Source organism: Magnolia sinica, chromosome 6 (genome assembly GCF_029962835.1).
Source record: "Magnolia sinica isolate HGM2019 chromosome 6, MsV1, whole genome shotgun sequence".
NCBI lineage: Eukaryota > Viridiplantae > Streptophyta > Magnoliopsida > Magnoliales > Magnoliaceae > Magnolia > Magnolia sinica.
In genome coordinates this window covers 49038378-49061301 of record NC_080578.1, presented here as the reverse complement: position 1 = coordinate 49061301, position 22924 = coordinate 49038378, and the positions used below count along the sequence as shown (strand labels likewise).

Below are 22924 nucleotides of genomic sequence, written 5' to 3'. Positions count from 1 at the left end.
ATATAGTTCTTAAGTAGCAGTACACCATGAAGTTGATCATGCTGTGTCTGGTTGGGCCAGTCCAACCATCACACATGATCGTGCATCCTCTGGCTTGCCATACAGGTTTAAAGGTAACCACATATGCTTTCACATCCGCATACTCTGCATCCGTCCATTTCCCCTTAATCTCCTTAGCCGTGGGAGATTTTATTCCTTCACCTGCTTCTGCTGCTGCATCAATTACCACCTGCCAATATGGAGAATTGGCCGCGTTAGGAGGTATGTTGGCATGTATAAATAACTTTGCTGTTGCTCTACCTAATTTCTCAATGGAAGTTCTACTTCACATTTGTTTTATCTTCTTTTGTTTAGTTGATTCTTTTCTAAACATGATTGGATCAATGGAGGGTCTCCTAGGCTCATTTACTTCTTCATCCAAACGTATAGGAGCATCACATCAAGATGTCTGTCGTCGGCTCCCAAACACACGTTGTAACCCACCAAACCTACCCCCACCCACAACTGCAGAAGCAGTTGCACTTCCAGTTGCACTCTCACTCTCACTGCTCCCCTGTATCACGCATTGACCCATGCGTGTCATACATGCGACGACGTTCTTTCTCTTCACGAGCTAGACGCAAGCTCTCTCTCCTAGCTATAGTTACTTCCCAATCTGAATCTTCATCAGAATCAATAATATCTTCATCACGAACGCCTATATATTCAGGACCAAACACCTCCGGTCGAGCTGCATCCAAAACATCATCTTTCTTCTTTTGTACAGCAGCACGTTTACCCTTCGACTTATCCAGACTAGCTTGCATTAAATGCATTATCTCTTTCGGTACTCTAGTACATGCCACAACTTGACCCTTTCGATGTGCCAAATGTTGTTTGAGACTGGTAATTCCACCAGTCATTATTCTATCACAATACTTGCACCTCATTTGGTGCCTAGTACCACCAACCCTCTCACAATGTTGCCATCCAATATCCTCACTTGTTGTTGGCCAGACCCAGACATTTCTTTAGGTTTAGGTAGATACTAGATAATTAGATATAGATTAGATTATGACTGTATGACCTATGTCAATAAAGGTGATTTTATGTTCTAACTAAACCCTAAGAAGCTCCAAAACTTGTCCAATATAAGCAAATAAAAACATAAAGTCACTAATTCGAAAATAGAAAAAAAAAATAAAATGACACCCCGAATCTGTAAAATGCACATTAACATGTTCTACTATGATTAACACATCATATGACATGATTAAAATAGCAAAACAATCATTAAAAAATGATTTTTTGAATTTTTAAAAAAAGGGCCAAAATTAATGCGTAAATAGAAAAAAAATATAAAAATAATATAAAATGGCACCCCAAATCTGTAAAATGCACATTAACATGTTCTACTATGATTAACACATCATATGGCATGATTAAAACAGCAAAACAATCATTAAAAAATGATTTTTTGAATTAAAAAAAAAAAGGCCAAAATTAATGCGTAAATAGAAAAAAATATAAAATGGCACCCCAAATCTGTAAAATGCACATTAACATGTTCTACTATGATTAACACATCATATGGCATGATTAAAATAGCAAAACAACCATTAAAAATTGATTTTTCGAATTAAAAAAAAAGGTCAAAATTAATGCGTAAATAGAAAAAAATATATATAAAAATAAAATGGCACCCCAGATCTGTAAAATGCACATTAACATGTTCTACTATGATTAACACATCATATGGCATGATTAAAACAACAAAACAACCATTAAAAATTGACATTTCAAATTTTTTAAAAAAGGGCCAAAATTAATGCATAAATAGAAAAAAATATAAAATGGCATCTCAAATATGTAAAATGCACATTAACATGTTTTACTATGATTAACACATCATATGGCATGATTAAAACAACAAAACAACCATTAAAAATTGATTTTTCGAATTTTAAGAAAAAGGCCAAAATTAATGCATAAATAGAAAAAATATAAAAAATATAAAATGGCACCCCAAATCTGTAAAATGTACATCAACATGTTCTACTATGATTAACACATCATATGGCATAATTAAAACAACAAAACATATTAAAAAAAGTATAAATACTTATTTTTGACGAATTTCTGAAAAATGGTCCATCGAGCTTCGATTCAAGAAAATCCGTAATATAATGTGTTTTTATCTCAAATACCAAGCCAAGATTGGTCGAAATTAGTAGTAGAAGGATTGAGTGAGAGTTTGGAAGCAAATGGTTTTTTTTTTTTTTAAAAAAAAAAAAGAAAAAACGGAGCTTAAAAAGGCAAAAAAAAAGTTACCGTTATATGACCGTTATGGGTCAGTAACAGCCGTTACGCCCGTAAAGAGGTTACCGATACGTATCCGATTTGGGATACCTTGGGAGGTTCATGAATGGGAGAGAGCTACTTAGGCCTGTGGTTACTAGATTTGCAATAAACTTTATAGCCTTTGAAAGTTTGCACTAGCATTAGAGAGAGTTTAAGTGAGATATTTGATTCTTGAGAGTGGCTCAACACAAAACATGGGCAGAAGACATCGAGGAGATTGGTTGAGGTTGTGATGACTATCAAGGACGACAAATATTAGAAGAATATTGTAAATATCCTTAAGGTGATGGAACTGCAAATGAGGGTACTCTATCTTGTTGAATCTGATGAAAAACCTACCATGAGCTACCTTTACAATGCCATGGATAAAGCGAAGTTGGTAGTTAGTCATCATTGTAAGCATTATGCTAATTACTGAAAAATGATCAACAAGAGCTGGATGAAACAACTTCACCACGATCTTCATGCAGCAGCCGGCAGGTAAACTCTTTGTTATTATGCACTTGTTCTTAGTTAGTTATTTTTATAGTGTGACCATTGAAGTCTTTGTTTTCATTATTGTAATGTTGGTTAATGTCTAAATCTGAGATTCAGATATGCCTAATCATTTATCAATGATGATGAGGTTTGTGTCAGGCTGAAGAACTTGATAAAGAGATTAGAGCCTGACTTAGATAAGCAGATAAGGGTGCTAAACAAAGTACCAGTCCTAAATTAGTTGTCTTTAATTTTGTTATTTCGGTGTTTGACAAAATATTAATGTTTTGAGCCTTTTGGCATATTGTCTACAGTTGGAAATACATGCACTTCGCCGAGGCAACTTCGGAGATGCTCTTACACAACAAGCAGTGAATGAGACACCTCAGGGCAAGGTATCCCAAATTGGATACGTATCGGCCGTAACGGCCGATACGTATCGGTAACGGTGGGAACCATTACGCATTTCGGGGCCGTATCGGCTGGTGTCCCATTTTTGTACCCGTAACGGCTAGCCCGTAACGGTCATATAACAGTTAACTTTTTTTTTTTGCCTTTTTAAGCTCCGTTTTTTCATTTTTTTTTTGAAACCATTTTGCTTCCAAACTCTCACTCAATCCTTCTACTACTAATTTCGACCAATCTTGGCTTGATATTTGAGATAAAAACACATTATATTACGGATTTTCTTGAATCGAAGCTCGGTGGGCCATTTTTCAGAAATTTATCAAAAATAGGTATTTATACTTTTTTTAAAATATGTTTTGCTGTTTTAATTATGCCATATGATGTGTTAATCATAGTAGAACATGTTGATGTGTATTTTACAGATTTGGGGTGCCATTTTATATATATTTTTATATTTTTTTCTATTTACGCATTAATTTTGGCCTTTTTTAAAAAAAATTCGAAAAATCAATTTTTAATGGTTGTTATGCTGTTTTAATCATGCCATATGATGTGTTAATCATAGTAGAACATGTTAATGTGCATTTTACAGATTTGGGGTGCCATTTTTTATTTTTTTCTATTTACGCATTAATTTTGACCCTTTTTTTTTTTTAATTCGAACAATCAATTTTTAATGGTTGTTTTGCTGTTTTAATCATGCCATATGATGTGTTAATCATAGTAGAACATGTTAATGTGCATTTTACAAATTTGGGGTACTATTTTATATTTTTTTTAAATATTTTTTTCTATTTATGCATTAATTTTGGCCATTTTTTTTTTAAATTCGAAAAATCAATTTTTAATGGTTGTTTTGCTGTTTTAATCATGCCATATGATGTGTTAATCATATTAGAACATGTTAATGTGCATTTTACAGATTTGGGGTACCATTTTATATTTTTTTAAAATATTTTTTTCAATTTACGCATTATTTTTGGCCCTTTTTTTTAAGTTCAAAAAATCAATTTTGAATGATTGTTTTGCTGTTTTAATCATGCCATATGATGTGTTAATCATAGTAGAACATGTTAATGTGCATTTTACAGATTTTGGGTGCCATTTTATATTTTTTAAATATTTTTTTCTATTTACGCATTAATTTTGGCCCTTTTTTTTAAAATTTGAAAAATCATTTTTTAATGATTGTTTTACTATTTTAATCATGCCATATGCTGTGTTAATCATAGTAGAACATGTTAATGTGCATTTTACAGATTTGGGGTGCCATTTTATATATTTTTATATTTTTTTCTATTTACGCATTAATTTTGGCCCTTTTTTTTTTAAAATTCGAAAAATCAATTTTGAATGATTGTTTTGCTGTTTTAATCATGCCATTTGATGTGTTAATCATAGTAGAACATGTTAATGTGCATTTTACAGATTTGGGGTGCCATTTTATATATATTTTTTTCTATTTTCGAATTAGTGACTTTATGTTTTGATTTGCTTATATTGGACAGGTTTTGGAGCTTCTTAGGGTTTAGTTAGAACATAAAATCATCTTTATTGACATAGGTCATACAGTCATACTCTAATTTATATCTAATTATCTAGTATCTACCTAAACCTAAAGAAATGTCTGGGTCTGGCCAACAACAAGCAAGTGAGGATATTGGATGGCAACATTGTGAGAGGGTTGGTGGTACTAGGCACCAAATGAGGTGCAAGTATTGTGATAGAATAGTGACTGGTGGAATTACCCGTCTCAAACAACATTTGGCACATCGAAAGGGTCAAGTTGCGGCATGTACTAGAGTACCGAAAGAGATAATGCATTTAATGCAAGCTAGTCTGGATGAGTCGAAGGGTAAACGTGCTGTTGTACAAAAGAAGAAAGATGATGTTTTGGATGCAGCTCGACTGGAGGTGTTTGGTCTTGAATAAATAGGCGTTCGTGATGAAGATATTATTGATTTTGATGAAGATTCAGATCGGGAAGTAACTATATCTAGGAGAGAGAGCTTGCGTCTAGCTCGTGAAGAGGAAGAACGTCGTCGCATGTATGACACGCATGGGTTAGTGCGTGATACAGCAGGGCAGTGGGAGTGAGAGTGCAGCTGGAAGTGCAACTGCTTCTGCAGGTGAGGGTGGGGGTAGGTTTGATGGGTTACGACGTGTGTTTGGGAGCCGACGACAGACATCTTCACGTGATGCTCCTATACGTTTGGATGAAGAAGTAAATATGCCTAGGAGACCCTCTATTGATCCAATCCTGTCTAGGAAAGAATCAACTAAATAAAAGATGATAAAACAAATGTGGAGTAGAACTTCCATTGAGAAATTAGGTAGAGCAGCAGCAAAGTTATTTATACATGCCAACATACCTCCTAACGCGACCAATTCTCCATATTGGCAGGTGGTAATTGATGCAGCAGCAGAAGCAGGTGAAGGAATAAAAGCTCCCACGGCTAAGGAGATTAGAGGGAAATGGACGGATGCAGAGTATGCGGATGTGAAAGCATACGTGGCTACCTTTAAACTTGTATGGAAAGCCAGAGGATGCACGATCATGTGTGATGGTTGGACTGGCCCAACGAGACGCAGCATGATCAACTTCATGGTATACTGCTACTTAGGAACTATATACCACAAGTCAATTGATGCCTTAGAAGTAACAAAAGATTCCATTTATATTACTAAACTAATGGATAAAGTTGTAGAAGAGATTGGAGAGGAGAATATAGTACAGATTGTGACAAATAATGAAGCATCATATAAGCTTGCAGGACATATGTTGATGGATAAGAGAAAACATCTTTTTTGGTCACCATGTGCTATCCATTGTATTGATCTTATATTGGAAGATGTTGGGAAGAAGAAGAATGTTAAGGAAATGGTCGAAAGGGCAAGAGAAGTGACCACGTTTATTTACAACCATAATCAAGTAGTTGCAATAATGAGAAAGTTCATGAAAGGACGAGAGTTGTTGAGGCCTGTGGCGACTAGATTCGCAACAAACTTTATAGCATAAGAGAGTTTATTCCAGCATAGGGGAGAGTTGAGTGAGATGTTCGCTTCCTGAGAATGGCTCAACACAAAACATGGGAAGAAGATATCAGGAACACCCGTTGAAGTTGTGAACACCATACGGGACAACAAATATTGGAAGAGGGTCAAGTCGATCTTAAAGGTGATGGAGCCACTAATGAGGGTACTCCGTCTTATTGAAACTGACGAAGCACCTACCATGGGTTTCCTATACGATGCCATGGATAAGGCAAAGTTGACAATTCGACGTGATTGGAGAAGCTGGGAGTCTTATTGGAGGATGATCGACAAGAGATGGACAAGACAACTCCATCATGATCTTCATGCAGCAGGTTACTATCTAAATCATAGGTATAGATATGCCTAATCATTTGTTGAGGATGATGAAGTTCGTGTCGGGCTAAAAAATGTGATAAAGAGATTAGAGCCTGACTTAGATCTGCAAATAAAGGCGTTGAATGAATTAGATACATTTAGAAATCGCTTTGGTAGCTTTGGAGATGTTCTTGCACAGCATGCAATATCTAGGTTGCAACCGGCCGAATGGTGGATTAATTTCGGAGAGAGTACGAAGGGTCTCCAAAAAATTGCAGTAAAAGTTTTAAGTCAGACAACATCTTCATCTAGCTGCGAAAGGAATTGGAGTTGTTTTGCGCTTATTTATTCAAAGAATATGAATAGATTGCAAACTAGAACATTAGATAGACTTGTCTTCATGCACTACAATATAAAACTAAGAATGCGACGACATCATAGGAGCATTACAGCTGTCGATGACGAAGACTACTGTCCAATAAACTTGGACAATATTTATGATGAGGATGACCCGCTTCTACCTTGGTTGGAAACAAGGGAAAAGCAAATTGAAGAGGATAGTGAAGAATTGGAAATTGATGATCCAGAAATACGTAGAGCACAACAAGAGAGTCGTGCTGATGTGTTGGACCCAGTAAGAGGGGCAGTGTTTATGCCAAGTACGGGTACAGCTCAAGATTAACAAAATAGTATGAGCAGTGGTAGCGTGACCGTGTCGGATGATGGTAACGATGACCCCCCTGCCCCTGGTGCTGGCACTTCTGGTGTTGCTCAGCACCCTATACAGCTGTCTACAGATCACGATGCCGATGAACATCGATGAGGTGGTACACGAGGTCGGACTTATAAGTGTACCGAGTCATGATACAGCTAGCAGGAGGAAGGTACATCTAGTGGTGTACCAGGTTCGGGAGGTCCGGAACATCTGCAGACTCATGGTCCTGGTTATTATGATGGATATGCTTACAATCAATTGGATTGTGATTATGATGGTTATACTAAGCCTGTTTCATCACATTCATGTTGGAGTAGCCCTCCCGATCAATATCCATATGATTATAGATATTCAGATCCAAATCTAAGTTACTCATCACAGCAGACGCACTCTCAATCTCAAGATTCTCAACTGCCTGAGTATGGCTATTCGACGGGCACTGGTGGATATCCTTACTCGGGGTAAGAGTCGTTGCCTAGTTAGGATCAGTCATCATCTGGTTTCGTTGATCTAGTATTTCCTTCTGGCACTGGATATTATGGATATGCAGCACCTACACCTATTGGACAGCCTCAGCCTGATGGTGACGATGATGATGATGTAGAGGTCGAGCAACCACAAAAAAACAGATTTTCATTTTGGTGGTGACTTGTGATTGTGAGTATATATTTGTATTAAGGTAAGTATTTGCAGTAGACAGCTCACAACAATATTATTGCAAGAAGCCATGCACACACTTGACACTGCCGAACTTGTATTTAAAATAGCTCCCCTGACAACCAATCAAGTAATCCTTAATCAAGTTGCAGGGGAGTATATCAGACACTACTTATTATTATTATTATTATTTTTTAATATTCTTGGCTTGAGGATGACAGGTCATAGACAGGAATCACAGTCACGTGCACAGGTATGTTCGAGAAATTCCTCAAAAATGATTGCAAACACCTAATGTAAGATATTTTCATATTATATTCATTCTAATATATCTATCATTGATAGTAGATAGTTAGAAAATTAAATATATGAATTTTGTAGTCAAATGCAGGTTATCTGGTTCATAAATTCATTAGACAGTCTGATACAACTTCTCACCAAAGAGTAGACCGTTACACCACCATAAACATGTTCCAATTTATAAATGAATGCATATTTGGAATGCTTAGAATATTCTCGATTTAATCCATATTTTTTCATATTTTTTTGGTAATTTTTTTTTTTTTTTTTTGCACCATTACGGGCCGTTACGCCCCCATATCCGTATTGGTTTCGGAGGGCACCGTTACGCCAACCGATACCGATACGGGACACCTTGGAACCTCCTCATGTTGTTGATTAGTTGATTGTGGTTGTAGATGAATGTCATCACTTGTCCTTTTCGTTTGACCAATGCTGTGACACTTTTCTTCTTTCTAATATCTTCTAATATGAGATTGATGTAATGTGCAGTACACAGTGACCAAAATATACGTGGTTTCTTTGCCATAAACATTATTCCCATAGATTATATGTTGCTTCATTGCCGATCGCAATCTGCATCACATTCTTTTCTCAAATTTTGTCTGCTATCTTATCTAATAGGGTGAAAATATAGTTAGCATTTTTCATTACATCAGATGCATTGGTTGATTTGTGGAATATCGTTCCTAAGTAGTAGAATACCATGAAGTTGATCATGCTACGCCTGGTTTGGCTAGTTTAGCCATTGCACGTAATTGTGCATTCTTTGGTATACTATAAAGGTTTAAAGGTAGCCATGTATGTCTTTGCATCTTGATAATCCGCTTTTGTCCATTTCCCCTTAATATCCTTAGTTGTGGGTGCCTTGATTCCTTCTCCTGCTTTTGTTGTTGCATTGATTATCACTTGCCAATATGGGAAGTTGGTAACATTTGGGGATATGTTGCCATATGTGAATAGCTTGGTTGTTGCCTAACCAAACTTCTTAACCGCAATTCTAGTCTACATTTGTTTGATCTTCTTTTGTTTTGTTCATTCATTTATAAACGAAATTGGATCATATGTGGGTCTCTTGGGCTCCACCAAATCCACATTATTAACCATGGGGAGAACACGCGAAAATGTCTCCCATCGGCCACTGAAGACATGTCGTGATCCACTAAACCTACCCCCACTTGTAATCGCACTCCCACTCCCACTGCTTCCCCTACTTCATGTACAAACCCCCTCCCCCAAAACATGCATCGACGGACTTCTTCTTTACGAGTAGTGCGCACACTCTCTTGGTCATCATCACCTCCCGATATGAAATTCATCAAAGTCAACATTCTCCTTATCAACGTCTATATAATCTGGACCAAACACCTCTTGTTGGGCTGTGTCAAGAGCATCATGCTTCTTTTTTTGCACAACAACTCTTTTCCCTTTTGACTCTCCCAAAATTTGTAGCATTATATTCAATTCTCTCTCTTGGCATGTTCTTGCATCCCACGACTTGGCCCTTTTGATGTGCCAAATGTTGTTTTAAGTCACGTGTTTCTACCAGTTCACACTTTGACATAATAGTTTCACTTCATTGTGTGCATAGACCACAAACCCTCTCACAATGTTGCCATCCAATATCTTCATTTCTTAGTTGGGCAACAATTTTCTTACTACTAAAGTTTAAAGTAAAGTTTAAACAAAAGTCGAATGTGTAAAGTCTAAACGAAAGTTTAAAGTGCTTAACCAAAGTCTGAAGGAAACCCTAAACGAGGATGAATCAAGATCATCACCTGCCCAAAACAAAACATATAATCAATATTGATCCAAAAATAAGAATAACAAAGAATGCTATCAATAATTCGAAATCAATACATGGATATATATATCTACTCATCCTACATAAATTGGAACCATCTATACCATCACTTAAAAAAAAAATTATACTATTTTTCATAAAAAGTCACAATTCATCCGAAAATAAGAAAAATAAAAAATGCAATCAATAATTCAGAATCAACACATGGATAGCTACACCTACTCATTCTACATCAATTGGATCCATCCACATCCGACATCAAGTTAAAAGTTTTTAAACCATTTTTCTAAAGATGTTACTATTCATTTGAAATTAATAAAAATAAAAAGAATAGTAAATGCTATCATTAATCTAAAATCAGCACATGGATTAGGACATCTACTCATCCTACATAAATTGGAACCATCCCCATCCAACATCAAATAAAAATAAATAAATTTTAACCATTTTTCAGAAAAAGTCACTATTCATCCGAAAATAGAAAAGGAAATATTATCAATAATCCAAAATCAACACATGGATATGTACGTCTACTTATCCTACATCAATAGGAACCATCCACACTTTTTTTTTTTGGAACCATCCATACTTAACATCAATTAAAAAAGTAAAATTTTTAACCATTTTTGAATCATTCAAAAAAAGAGAAGGAAATGCTATCAATAATCCAAAATCAATACATGGATATGTACATCTACTCATTCTACATCGATTGGAACCATCCACACCAAACATCAATTAAAAGAATAATTTCTTTTTTCCATTTTTCATAAGAAGGTACTATTCATCCGAAAATAAGAAAAATAAAGAAAGAAAATGCTATCAACAATCCAAAATCAACATATGGATATATACATCTACTCATCCCAAACAATTGGAATCATCCACACTCAATAAAAAAAATGATTTTTGGGTATTTTTAAATAAATTTTTTTTTTTTTTTGAAAAAAAACTAAAAATTATCACCAAATCAACCAAAAATCTACCAAGATGTGGTCGATTTGATGATTGAATCTTCATACAATTCGTTTATAGCAAGAAAAAAAAAAACGCATTCCTATATTTTCAAAATTTTTCCAAAATGGTCCATAGAGCTTCGATTTTCCCAAATTGCTTAAATGAATTGTTTTAATCCAAAATAATTAGTTAATGATGGTTGAAATTTCCATAGAAAGTTTAGGAACGAGTAAGAATCAAAAGAAGTGATAAAAGAGTGAGAAAGTGTGATTTTTATAGAAAATCGCCATGGGGTGATGTACCTGATGGTCTGGGTGGATTTCATATTAACATCACAGTGGGGCCCACCCAAGCCGCCGCCCATTTTTTGCAAAGTGGCTTGAAATAACTCTTCTCGCTCTACGCATTTATTAGTATTAATTAATCTCTAAATTAGGAATTAGGTGGACATATAACTAATTGTGTGTGAGCATTTTTCTCTGTGTATGCGTGCATGTGCCGGCTCGACTATAATACATAGCTCCACTATAATGTGTTGGACATCCACACCATCAATTAGATACACCCTCCCATGGGTCGAAAAAATTAGGCCAATCCATGACTTTGGTGGGCCACACCATAGACAACAATTGAGAGTGGACACCCATTGAAATCTTCCTGATTGTTTATACAACCCAGTGAGATGTGATCTAACCATCCATTGTGTTTGTCTCACTTGGATAATGGCTCACACCAAATTTCAGTCCAGTCCAAAACTCAGGTGGGTCCCACTAGATACTTTGAGATGTTTTAGGCATGACTTTATATGGTTTCAGATTGCATGGTGGCCCACTGAGTTTCAAATATGGCTGATTTTTGGGACATCCCATAACCTAGAGGGCAGCTACCAAATGCATGGTGTGGATGTCCTACACATCACAGTGTGGCCATAAAGCTTGTGTGTGTGTGTATATATATATATATATATATATATATATATATATATATATATATATATATATATAGGGAATTGTACTATGAGGTCGAGCAGTGTGGGCCCCACGTGATGTGTGTCAAACATCTACACCATCAGCTAGATGGGTCCCCTTTAGGTTAGGGGATATCCCAAAAGTCAACCGTATATGATGCTCAGGTGGGCCATACCATCTAAAACCATGTGAATACATGCTTTAAACATATAAAAGCACTTGGTGGGGCCCACTTGAGTTTTGGATGCGGCTAAAACTTGGTCTGACCCCTCATTCAAGTGTGACACATACAATGGATGGGCTGGATTTGTGAAACACATCTCAATGGGCCCAATAAATGATTATGAATGTTTCAATGGGAGGTAACCCCTCTCAACTGTTGTATGTGGTGTGGCCCACCCAAGTCATAGATTGTCTTCATTTTTAAGCCCGTGGCTAGGGGTGTACACGAGTCGAACTGAGTCGAACTAGCCTCAGCTCGACCACTAGCTGACCCCAACTCGAACTCGGCTCGGCTCAGTCCTCGAGCCTGACTGGCCAACTCGGCTTGGGTTAGTTAGTAGCTCGGGTCAGTTTGAGCCGAGTTCGAGCCAAGATCGAGCCTAGTTCACTTGTGCAGCATTTTCACAAACACATGGACTGCACCTTCAAAATCTCATTGTGTAAAACAGCAACAATGGTTTTACATGTATTTTATCAAACGCCTTCTAAGCAACATAAAAATCAAGAAAAAAAAGGGTATTTATTTCATATACATACCTTCCTTGCCACTAGCCACACTTCGTTGAGTCATTTCATCAAACACTTGGTGAGCAACATCAATATCAAAGTAACCAAGTCACCGAACTGGTTCGATCCGAGTCAAGTCGAGCTAGGGCCAGCTCAAACTCGTTTTCGAGCTAAAAAAATCAGCTCGATTCGGCTCGAACTCAGCTTCGAACTGAGTTGAATTGAGCTTTTTTGAGTCGAGTCGAGCGAGCTAACCGAGCTAGCTCAGTTTGTGTACACCCCTACTCGTGGCCCACCATGGAATGGTGTAGCTAGCTAATGGTGTTGATTTTCGACACACATCATTGGGGCCCACATTGCTCGACCTCATGGGAAGTTCCCATAAGGTCGACCTCGTAGTACCATTTCCCATACAGAGAGCGAGAGAGAGAGAGAGAGAGAGAGAGAGAGAGAGAGAGAGACGCTCACTTGTGTGCGAGTTCTCACGACAACTCGATGAGAACTTTTTTAGAACTCATCTCACTTGATGTGAACCCAAAATCTGGACGATCCACATGACGTAACACCCCATCAAACCCCAAGGGCCCAACTTTTACCCTGATCCAAAACTTTGGTGGGCCATGGTAAAAGGAAATAGTTTCATTGCCCTGATTTGCCTTGCTTTGCTACAGCCCACCAGAGTTTTGGATCCAGTTGAAAGTTGGGCCCTAGGGGTTTCATGGGGTGCCGCATCACATGGACCATTCAGATTTTGGACCCATGACACATGTGCAAAGGTGATATATATATATATATATATATATATATATATATATATATATATATATATATATATATATATATCCCCTTTCTTCCTCAGAGGGCGGGGTGTTGAGTGCATCTTGAGTCTTGATGAAATCTCATTGAGTGGAGTACACTCGGTTGAGTTTGTCGAGTTTTTAATTATGTTTTGGAAAGTAAAGGGCATATACTTCTCTGCCTTTACAGGCAGAGCCACAGACACATTTTATAGTCCACGATGTGTATTTACCAATTCACACACAAACACATACGTGCTCGTGTGCTCGGACACACTTTCGTCTTGATGAAATTTGATTGAGTGGAGTAAACTCGGTTGAGTTTGTCGAGTTTTTAATTATGTTTTGGAAAGTAAAAGTGACGCAGGGAAGAGCGTGAAGGGATAATGAGAAAGATTATTGTCTTCCTCAAGTGATAAAAGCCTTGAATCCACAAGAAAGAAAAAAAGAGGTAAAACTCAATCCTTTAAAAAAAAAATAAAATTGAATAATGTCTCTTAACTATCGATTGTAATCATCAAAAAATAGCAAAATTCTAACCGTACGAGAAGTTACCCAAAATAGTAAAACTCATCTAAAGCCTAATTTATAAAAAATAAAAAGTCTAGATAAACCTTAATAGAAGTCCCCTAGCATGATTACAAGTAATTTTAAAAAGATGGAAATCTAAAACTCTAAAAATTAAGGAAGTACTACAAAAATCAGAGTTACTAAAAATAATAATTTTTTCCTAAAATCCCCTTTTTTAGCTGGAAGTGCGTGTTTTTTAGCGAAATAGACTGATGCGACCCATAATGTGGGTTGATTGACCTCAGATGGCCTCTTACAATAAAGATTGATAGGTTGTGTGTTCCGTAACAATATCCGGATCAAAAGTTATGGTTGATTTATGGTACACACTTCAAACAACAATTTTTCTCTATCTGGAATGGATTTCTTCGATCCGGATGTGCGCTTGTGGCCCATTTACATCATGCCCTTCATAGGACTGGGCCTGGATCCAACAAATTACTTCTGATTTTGTTTGGTCTTCTTTTGGTCTAGCCATGCTAGGAATGTATTTGTGCCTCGTCCTACATCAATCCACTCCACTTAGAAAAAACTCGTCCTCGAGATATTCAACAAACTCAACTTATGATACTCATACCGGTCTGCCATAATGAAATTTTGTGACATCTCCATGCCTTCGGGAGGATCAACAACATAGGTGCCAATCTTCTTATTCCTTTGCCTTTTATATGTCCCAGTCGGAAACTCTCCTTTCGTAGGGGAACTAGGTCCGCCATGTTTTTTGCCGCAACATTCTTAACCAGTAAAGTAGGCAAATGGACCAAGTCGAGTGTATGTTTAGGAACGTGATCATGCACAACCTCAAATGAGGACTTGTTGGTGGATCGATTTTGTATTTGTTGAAATTGAATTTTGCTTGAGAAAGAGCACTATCTTGAATGGGGGGCAATTTGTTGGCAAGTTCATTGGGCATAATTCCATCGGGCTCCCGTGATATTGGTTTCAACCTCTCTGTGTTGTCCATGGATTCTACTTCCTTTTCCTTTACAACTAATGCATTGATCTCTCCTGTATCAAATTTTTTTACGATCTTTGGGATGTTTGTGGGTTTTAGTTCTTTTTCCTTTTCTAATGCATTGATCTCTCCCATCTCATCAAATTCTTTGACGAAATCTCTTATAGTTATGAGAGAATGGCCATCCACTTTAGAAGTCTTGGGTTGGTAATCCATACTTATAGGCATGAGGATAATCTTTCTACCATCTTTGACAGAAGGAAAAATATTATCCTGACCTCTATGCATGGCATCATGATCGTACTGCCATGGTCGAGCAAGTAACATGTGACAAGCCTCCATATCAATCATGTCACACACTATTTTGTCCTTATAATATTTGCCAATGGAGAAAGGAATATGACATCATTCAATTACCTTTGTCTCGCCTACCTCCTTGATCCATCTAATCGTGTTTGGAGAGGAGTGCTTTTTTGTCTCTAGTTGCATCTTTTCCACCATAAATTTTAACACGATATTCTCACTGCTTTCACCATCCATGATCGCATCACAAACCTTTTTATACATAGTGCACCTTGTTTGAAAGATGTTGTGCCGCTGCAGATCTATCTCCTCCTTCGGCGTATGCAACAACTTCCTCACAATCAAAGTGGCGGCCTGCAATTCACCATTATCAGGTGGTGGTTTGTGATTCATCACCAATGTCACACCACGAACATGATGACTACGAGCTCCATCACTGATCTCGTATTGCTTATTATTAAGAACATAGATTTGTCCTACGACCTTCGTCAAATGGTTGATCACTGCCTGCAGTTCTTGCATGGCTTGCCTATTCTCCTGCTAGAAAGCTTCAAACGCTGCGCTATTATAGGATTATTCCTTGGAGCACCGTCTATGGGATTGTTACCCGAACCTTGGTTAGATGTCATTGAGCTAAGGAAAAGCATCGCTTTGATATCAACTGACGTAGGGAAGAGTGTGGAGGGATAATGAGAGAGATCGCTGTCTTCCTCAAGTGATTTAAACCTTGAATACACAAGGGTATTTTCTTGAATCCATAAGAAAAAAAAAGAGATAGAACTCGATTTTTTTATTGAATAATGTCTACAATCTCTCTTAGCTCTCGATTACACTAGTAATAAAGAAAAAAACTCTAATTCATAATTACCAAAAATAACAGAATTCTAACCCTAATAGATGTTACCCAAAATAGTAAAACTTATCTAAAGCCTAATTTCCAAAAAAATAAAAAGTCTAGATAAACCTTTACTAGAAGAGTCCGAACATAATTACAAGTAATTTCTAAAAAGATGGAAATCTAAAACTCTAAAAATTAAGGAAATACTACAAAAATTGGAGTTACTAAAAATAGTAAAATTTTCCTAAAATCCTTTTTTTTTTTTTTGCTGGAATCACACTAATTTTGCGAAACGGGACTGACACGACCCATCTGGAGTAAATTGACCCACAATGTGGGTTAGTTGACCCCAAATGGCCTCTTACGATAAAGATTGATAGGTTGTGTGTTCCGTAATGATACTTGGTTTGAAAGTTATGGCCGATTTATGGTTCACACTTCAAACAACTATTTCTCCATATCCGGAATGAATTTCTTCGATCCGGATGCGCCTAAGGCCCAGTTACATCATGCCCTTCATAGGACTGGGCCTAGATCTAACGGATTACTTCTGCTTTTGTTTGGTCTTCTTTTGGTAGAGCTAGGCAGGGGATGACTCGACTCGTCTGACTCATTCGGACCCGACTCGATCTGAATCGAATGGATGAGTCGGTATGAACCGAGTAGGCTTCGCCCAATCTGAACTCAAACTGAGTCGAGTTCGAGTTACCCAGTAACTTGACCCAACTCGACCTGGAACTCGATTCGGTTAGACTCAACTCGATCCAAAACCGACTCGATTCGAATTCAGGCATATATATAATAAAAACCCCAACCCAATCCCAAACTCTTTCTTCCTCCCTTATCCTCATCCTCTTCCAATCCTGGCAACCACCCTCATCTCTCTCTCTCTCTCTCTCTCTCTCTCTCTCTCCACTTCCTCCCTCATCTCTCAATCCGAATCGGTGCCAACTTGAGCTGACTTGGTACTTTTTACTAGGTCGGACTCGGTTCGGATTAGTCCAAGCCCAACCCAAATTCAGATCGGTTTAGGCATGTTGATTCGGTACCGAGTCGAGTCGAGTCGAGTTCGGGTCAGGCCTATTTCAAAACCGGATCAAGTCGGGTCAGCCCTAACTCGGTCCGACTCGACTCGATTCCTAGCTCTATCTTTTGGTCTAGCCATGCTAGGAATGTATCTGTGCCTCGTCCTACATCAAAAGGGCATGGACTTCTCCGCCTTTATAGGCAGAACCATAGACAAATTTTATAGTCTTATGTACATGATGTACATTTACCAATTCACACACAAACACATGCATGCTTGTGTGGTCAGACACACTTTCATCGATGCTAAGAAAGACAAAAAACACATGTATTTATTTATATCATCATGTATACATGTATATATTTGGACTTCCGTGTTGGACACTTTTGTTATCACCATTTCATACGTATTCATGCACATCTAGTTATGCATGCATATTTATGTACATACCAATGTTTAAAATAGTGGGTAGCTTGCGTAATGTTCAAACCTATGTAGCATGTAGCATGAGCTACACGATACTTCTATTTTTTAATTTAAAAATAGGAAAAACATGATAAATAGTAAGAGAAGCAAAAAATATAAAAATTCCTAAAAGATGATTTATTTCTCAAGTATAAGCATGTTCAAAAAAGTTATTAATCATTACTTATCAAAAGCCAATCCAGATATATAAAGTTATAAGCCAAATCAAATAATCATCACGTCAACAACATTCAAAGCAAACTATTTTAATTAATACTCTAATTGAAACTACTAGTCACAACTCACAGGTATGAAAAAGAAATAGAAATCCCACATATTAAGAATATTAAGTACAATATAGATGTCATCAATACAAAGAGGGATTTTCGAAAACCCTCTTTCAAAATCCTCTCTTTTAAGTTTAGTTTTAAAGGTTTTTTTAATGTGCTAGTTTCACACCAACTTTAATACAGGATCACCACCATTTTAAGTGAAAGTAAACAAAGAAAATGTTTGATTTTAACTTCATATTTTAAGTTTTTCATGATGTGAGTTTTACATCATTTTTTTAATAGATGAGTTTTACACCATTCTTAATAAACAAAAGCTAAATAACCAACAAAAAAAAAAAAAAAAAAAAAAAAAAAAAAACATTGTCACATACGCTACAAATGCTGCACCCTACGTAGCTGCAGCATACGCTATGACCCTTGTTGAGTACGCTACGGGGGATTTACGCTATTTAGCTACACTGCGTAGAGCTATGGCTATGCTACGCTACATAGTGTACTCTACGAGCGATATTTGAAACACTGGTACAGACATGGGTACATATATAGCTTGTTCATTTATCTAATATACCTTGACAATCAATCTGATAGGATTTCAATTTTGGTGTTGCAGATTGCTAAGATTACAGAAGAAGGGGTTACTATTTCGCAGCCCTATTCCTTGAAGACATTCTGGGGCTTTTCAGCTTTCCACAATCCAACCAAGGGTGCAGAAGGATCATGGTAGATCCTCGACCATATTCCTGAGCTATTTCTCTGTCAAAGTTTCACTTTTAACAACCAGTTACCAGACTAGACATATTTTAGCCTGTGATTAGATCAATTCTTGGAGATGGTAATTGCCTCCGTGTCCGAGGTTATGGCATTTACCAAATTTGCCATTGGATGTTAGCAGGAAATTGGTACTTCATATGAGTCTTTTTACTGTTTGAAATAATCTATGAAGAAGTTTTCATGCACATGTCATTGTTGGATCTTGAAATGTTGGCAGTTTGTACAGGCACCCATTTGCCCTTACTTCCCCCCTTCCTGCCAACAGTTGGTTCTTGATAGTCGGTGTGTAATTTCCTGGTGTGCATTGGACAACGCAAGTCGAATAGAGGTGACTCAGCTCAAATCATCTTAGCTTGTCCAAGTCAACCTGATATAGATGAATTGGTCAGTCCAAGTCGCACTCTACTCATGTGCATAGGATGTGTCTACTGGATGGTTTGGGCAAAACCAGTCGGTCTCGGCCAAAGAACCTCGTTTGGGACCAAACTGATTTTTTAGGTCTATTGATTAATCTGAGCTTGTGGCCTTTAGGCCTAATAGTAACTATGCCAGCCAGCCTGAATTATTTGATACTGTTAGGCTAACTATTTTTCAAGTTGGTCCGGCCTGCTCATGCCTTGCCTAAGTCACTTTTCAAGGAGTACAAGGAGATTGTCCTTGGGGTTTCCGAGGATGATGTGTGCTGAAGCGAGCACATGAGCGAGATTACTTACAAGTCTGCCATGTTGTTGAAATACCATCCTGGTAAGGGTAATCATGTGGCCGACACAGAGCAAAGGGTTAGAGTTGGCCTCACCTAAGCCTAAGGAGTTGGCTCCAATATGCCAATTTAAGGGAGCATGCCTGACCACTTCAGAGGAGTATTTATGTGGATGGATCGTGAAAGACGTAGTAAGAGACCTTGGTATGGTCTCTTGGCTATGAAGGGCAGTCGGCTCTATGTGCCAGAGTGGGGCCTGGGGGGGAGTTGTTGGTGGATAGGTCAGTGGTAGAGTATCACCCAAGGATGGAGCAATGACTTCTCACTTTGCACATACAGGAGTGGAATGAGACACTATGCTGGTTTGACATTCATGACCCCAATGTTCATCGACTGACGAAGGCTCAATGAGGTTGTCGATGCAATAGGTGAGAAGGAATTGTCACTAGTATGAATATCGACTAATGACTTATCCATTTCAAGCTTCACTTGTACATATGAGAGGGTTCGGTAGAGTTGTGTAGATATTGGTATGGTTTTGGAGTTTCTTTTACTTAGTTTGTAGTTAGGAGAAGTGTGAAAGATTATAAAAGTTTTCTAGGGTGTTCTTGGTTGTTGGATGAATGCTATATGGGACAATCTAAGCAAATTGATATGTAGAGAATCTGGAGAGTTCTTTGGTTTACATGTGAAAGTTATTTCTTGGTGCTATGCAATCTCTCTCGGAGTTCTATTCTGTTTGTGCATTCTCACCAACCTTTCGGGGTGTAGCACTTGTATTGTAATTGAGAGTTAAACTGACACGGGTAATGTTTGGAGCGCTGCACACAAGTGTTGCATAGGTGAAGGAGCTAAGGAGTTGGCAATTTTATGACAAGATACTCCTGATGGTTTGATAGGTTCCGATATTAGGCATCTGTATGCAACATGCACCGTAGCTCTTTGCACGAGTATCAGTATGTATGTCTTTTTAGAATATCAGTATTTGAGGAATTTCTACGAGACCGATGTTCAGTAATGCAGACCATTTAACTGATGCCACCTGTCAATGATGGACCATTCTCCTTAATGTCTCAGATCTTAAGATCTTAGCTACCAATCTTGTACCCTTTTCAGTTGAATGTAGCCAATTGTTATAATTCTTCTTTTTATTTTTCTGCCCACAATTTGAAAGGTTAATTTTTTTTTCATGGTGAGGATTTTTGGGGCATGGTCCATCAACAGTGGACCACATCCCTCATCCACAACAGGCCCAAGAGGGAGGGAAGGACCTTTCCTTTACCTCTATGGGTAGGAAACCTTGCGGAGTGGACCAATCTTCCATGCTCCACAGACTGCAATGGCAAAGCCAACCTCTTCCTTCCAACATCATTGGCCCAATGGTTCGGAGACCAAGGCACATGACCAAAATCAGGAGGTTAGTTGCGGAGCCAAGATTTCACTATCCGCTTGCTGCTGCGGAAAGGGCGAGATGTTAAGCTACTGATGTTGAGACGAAAGGCTATACCTCAGAAAGTCAGTGAAATAATCAATCTGGATCCTAAAAACAGTAATGCTTTCGAATAGGCACGCGTGATTAAATGAAATAAAGCAGCTCGATAGGAACCTATCTCTGAAGCTAAAACTGTATTAACCCAATTGAGACATTGCAGAATAGGCTAACTTCTCTCAGGGGGCGCTTAGCGCATGGTATTAGATGGGATTAGGTGGGATGGAATTGCGCATGGTATTTGATGGGATTAGGTGGGATGGAATTGCATTCGGTCCGTGCCAATTCCACTCAATGTTTGAGAAGACTGGAAAAGTTTGGAATTAGATTAGATGGAATTGCATTGGGTCCCAATTCCACTCAATGTTTGAGAAGACTGGAAAAGTTTGGAATTAGATTAGATGGAATTGCATTGGGTCCCGTGCCAATTCCACTCAATGTTGGCAAGTTGTGTAGGTCCCACCATGATGTGTGGGCTATATCCACACCGTCCACCCATTTTTCGAGATCATTTTAGAGCATGGGCCAAAATATTAGGTAGATCTAAAGCTCAAGTGGACCCCACCATATAAAGCAGTGGGGATTGAATACCTATCGTTGAAAACTTCTTTGGGGCCACATAAGTTTTGGATCTGCCTTATTTTTAGGCACATGCCATAAAATGAGGTTACAAAACAGATGAACGGTTTGGATATAACACATGTGTTATTCTCAATAGTTTCAAATGATGATGGGTATATCCATTCAATGTACCACCGAGTATTACAAACATAGCATGAAATTAAGCTTCTCCCATGGTAACAACAGGGGACAATCCCTCCCATATGTAATATTTATGTTTTTTGAATCCCATCCCACTTAATCTGTCCCAATACCATGCGCCAAACACCCCCTTAGGGCCCGTTTGGATACCACCAAATAAGTTAGTCATTAGCCTACCTTTTTTTTTTTTTTTTTTTCTTTTTACTTAAATTAGTTTGGTAATCATCGTTATAAAAGTAACTTAATGCTAACAGCTACTTATTTCAATAAGTTTCATTTATTTATTTATTATTATTATTATTATTTTTGAATTGGTACTTTTCTTTCTTAGTCATGGTCCATGCCAAAGAGGCTCTCTCTCACGGTAGTTGGCAAAGGAGACCCCTGATGGACTATCCACATCAAAGGTAGGCCCCACATGATGGATGACCCTATATTAGTGTGGGCCCACATATTGGATGGTCCACATGAAAGGTTGGCCCCTAATGATAAATAGGTCACATCCAAAGTGGGCTGGTATAATGGACAACCCCACTTCAAAGGTGGGGCCTACATGATGGATAGTCCACATCAAAGGTGGGCTCTGCATGATGGGCAGTAGACATTGAAGCGGGGCCCACATGATGAATGACCCACATCGAGGTGGGCCCCAAATGGTGGATGGTCTACATCGAAGGTTGACCATTAATGATGAATGGTCTACATCTAGGGCGACCCCCCGCATGAAGGAAAACCCACATTGAAGGTGGGGCCCACATGATGGACTCCACATTGAAGGTGTGGCCCACATGATGGACAATCCACATCAAAGGTTGGCCCTAACGATGAGTGGCCCACATCCAAGTCAGGCCCCACATGATGGATGGTCCACATCAGAGGTGGGCCCCACATGATGGATGGTCACAGGATGGGCGATGGATATTGAAAGTGAATGCCACATGATGGAAATAACATTGATGATAGGCCTCACATGATGGATGACCAACATCAAAGGTGGGCCCTACATAATGGATGGCGCACATTAATGGTCGTCCCCTTAATGAATCGTGAGTATGATGATTGAAGCTGCTTATTCATCATAAGGCTCCATTTTGGACATTTGACCAAAAAATCACAGCAACATTGTGGTTACGCCCATTTTTTATGCCGTAAAGTGAACCAAAGAAAGATCGCCACGTGATAACACCAAGGGGCTAGTATTGGCATAAATCCTATGCCTGCTTGAGAGTATTTTCGTTTGATCTTTCT

General features: G+C 38.1%; 1 protein-coding gene across 1 annotated transcript in view; it reads left to right on the top strand.

Annotated features, from left to right (window-relative positions):
- LOC131248755 (proteasome subunit beta type-4-like) overlaps positions 1–18910 on the top strand; it is a 55381-nt gene extending 36471 nt beyond the window's left edge. Inside the window, exon 7 of the mRNA XM_058249202.1 lies at positions 18565–18910. Coding sequence (XP_058105185.1) covers positions 18565–18678 — 114 coding nt within the window. The 3' untranslated portion in view covers positions 18679–18910. The remainder of the gene's footprint in view (positions 1–18564) is intronic.
- Positions 18911–22924: the final 4014 nt, after the last annotated feature.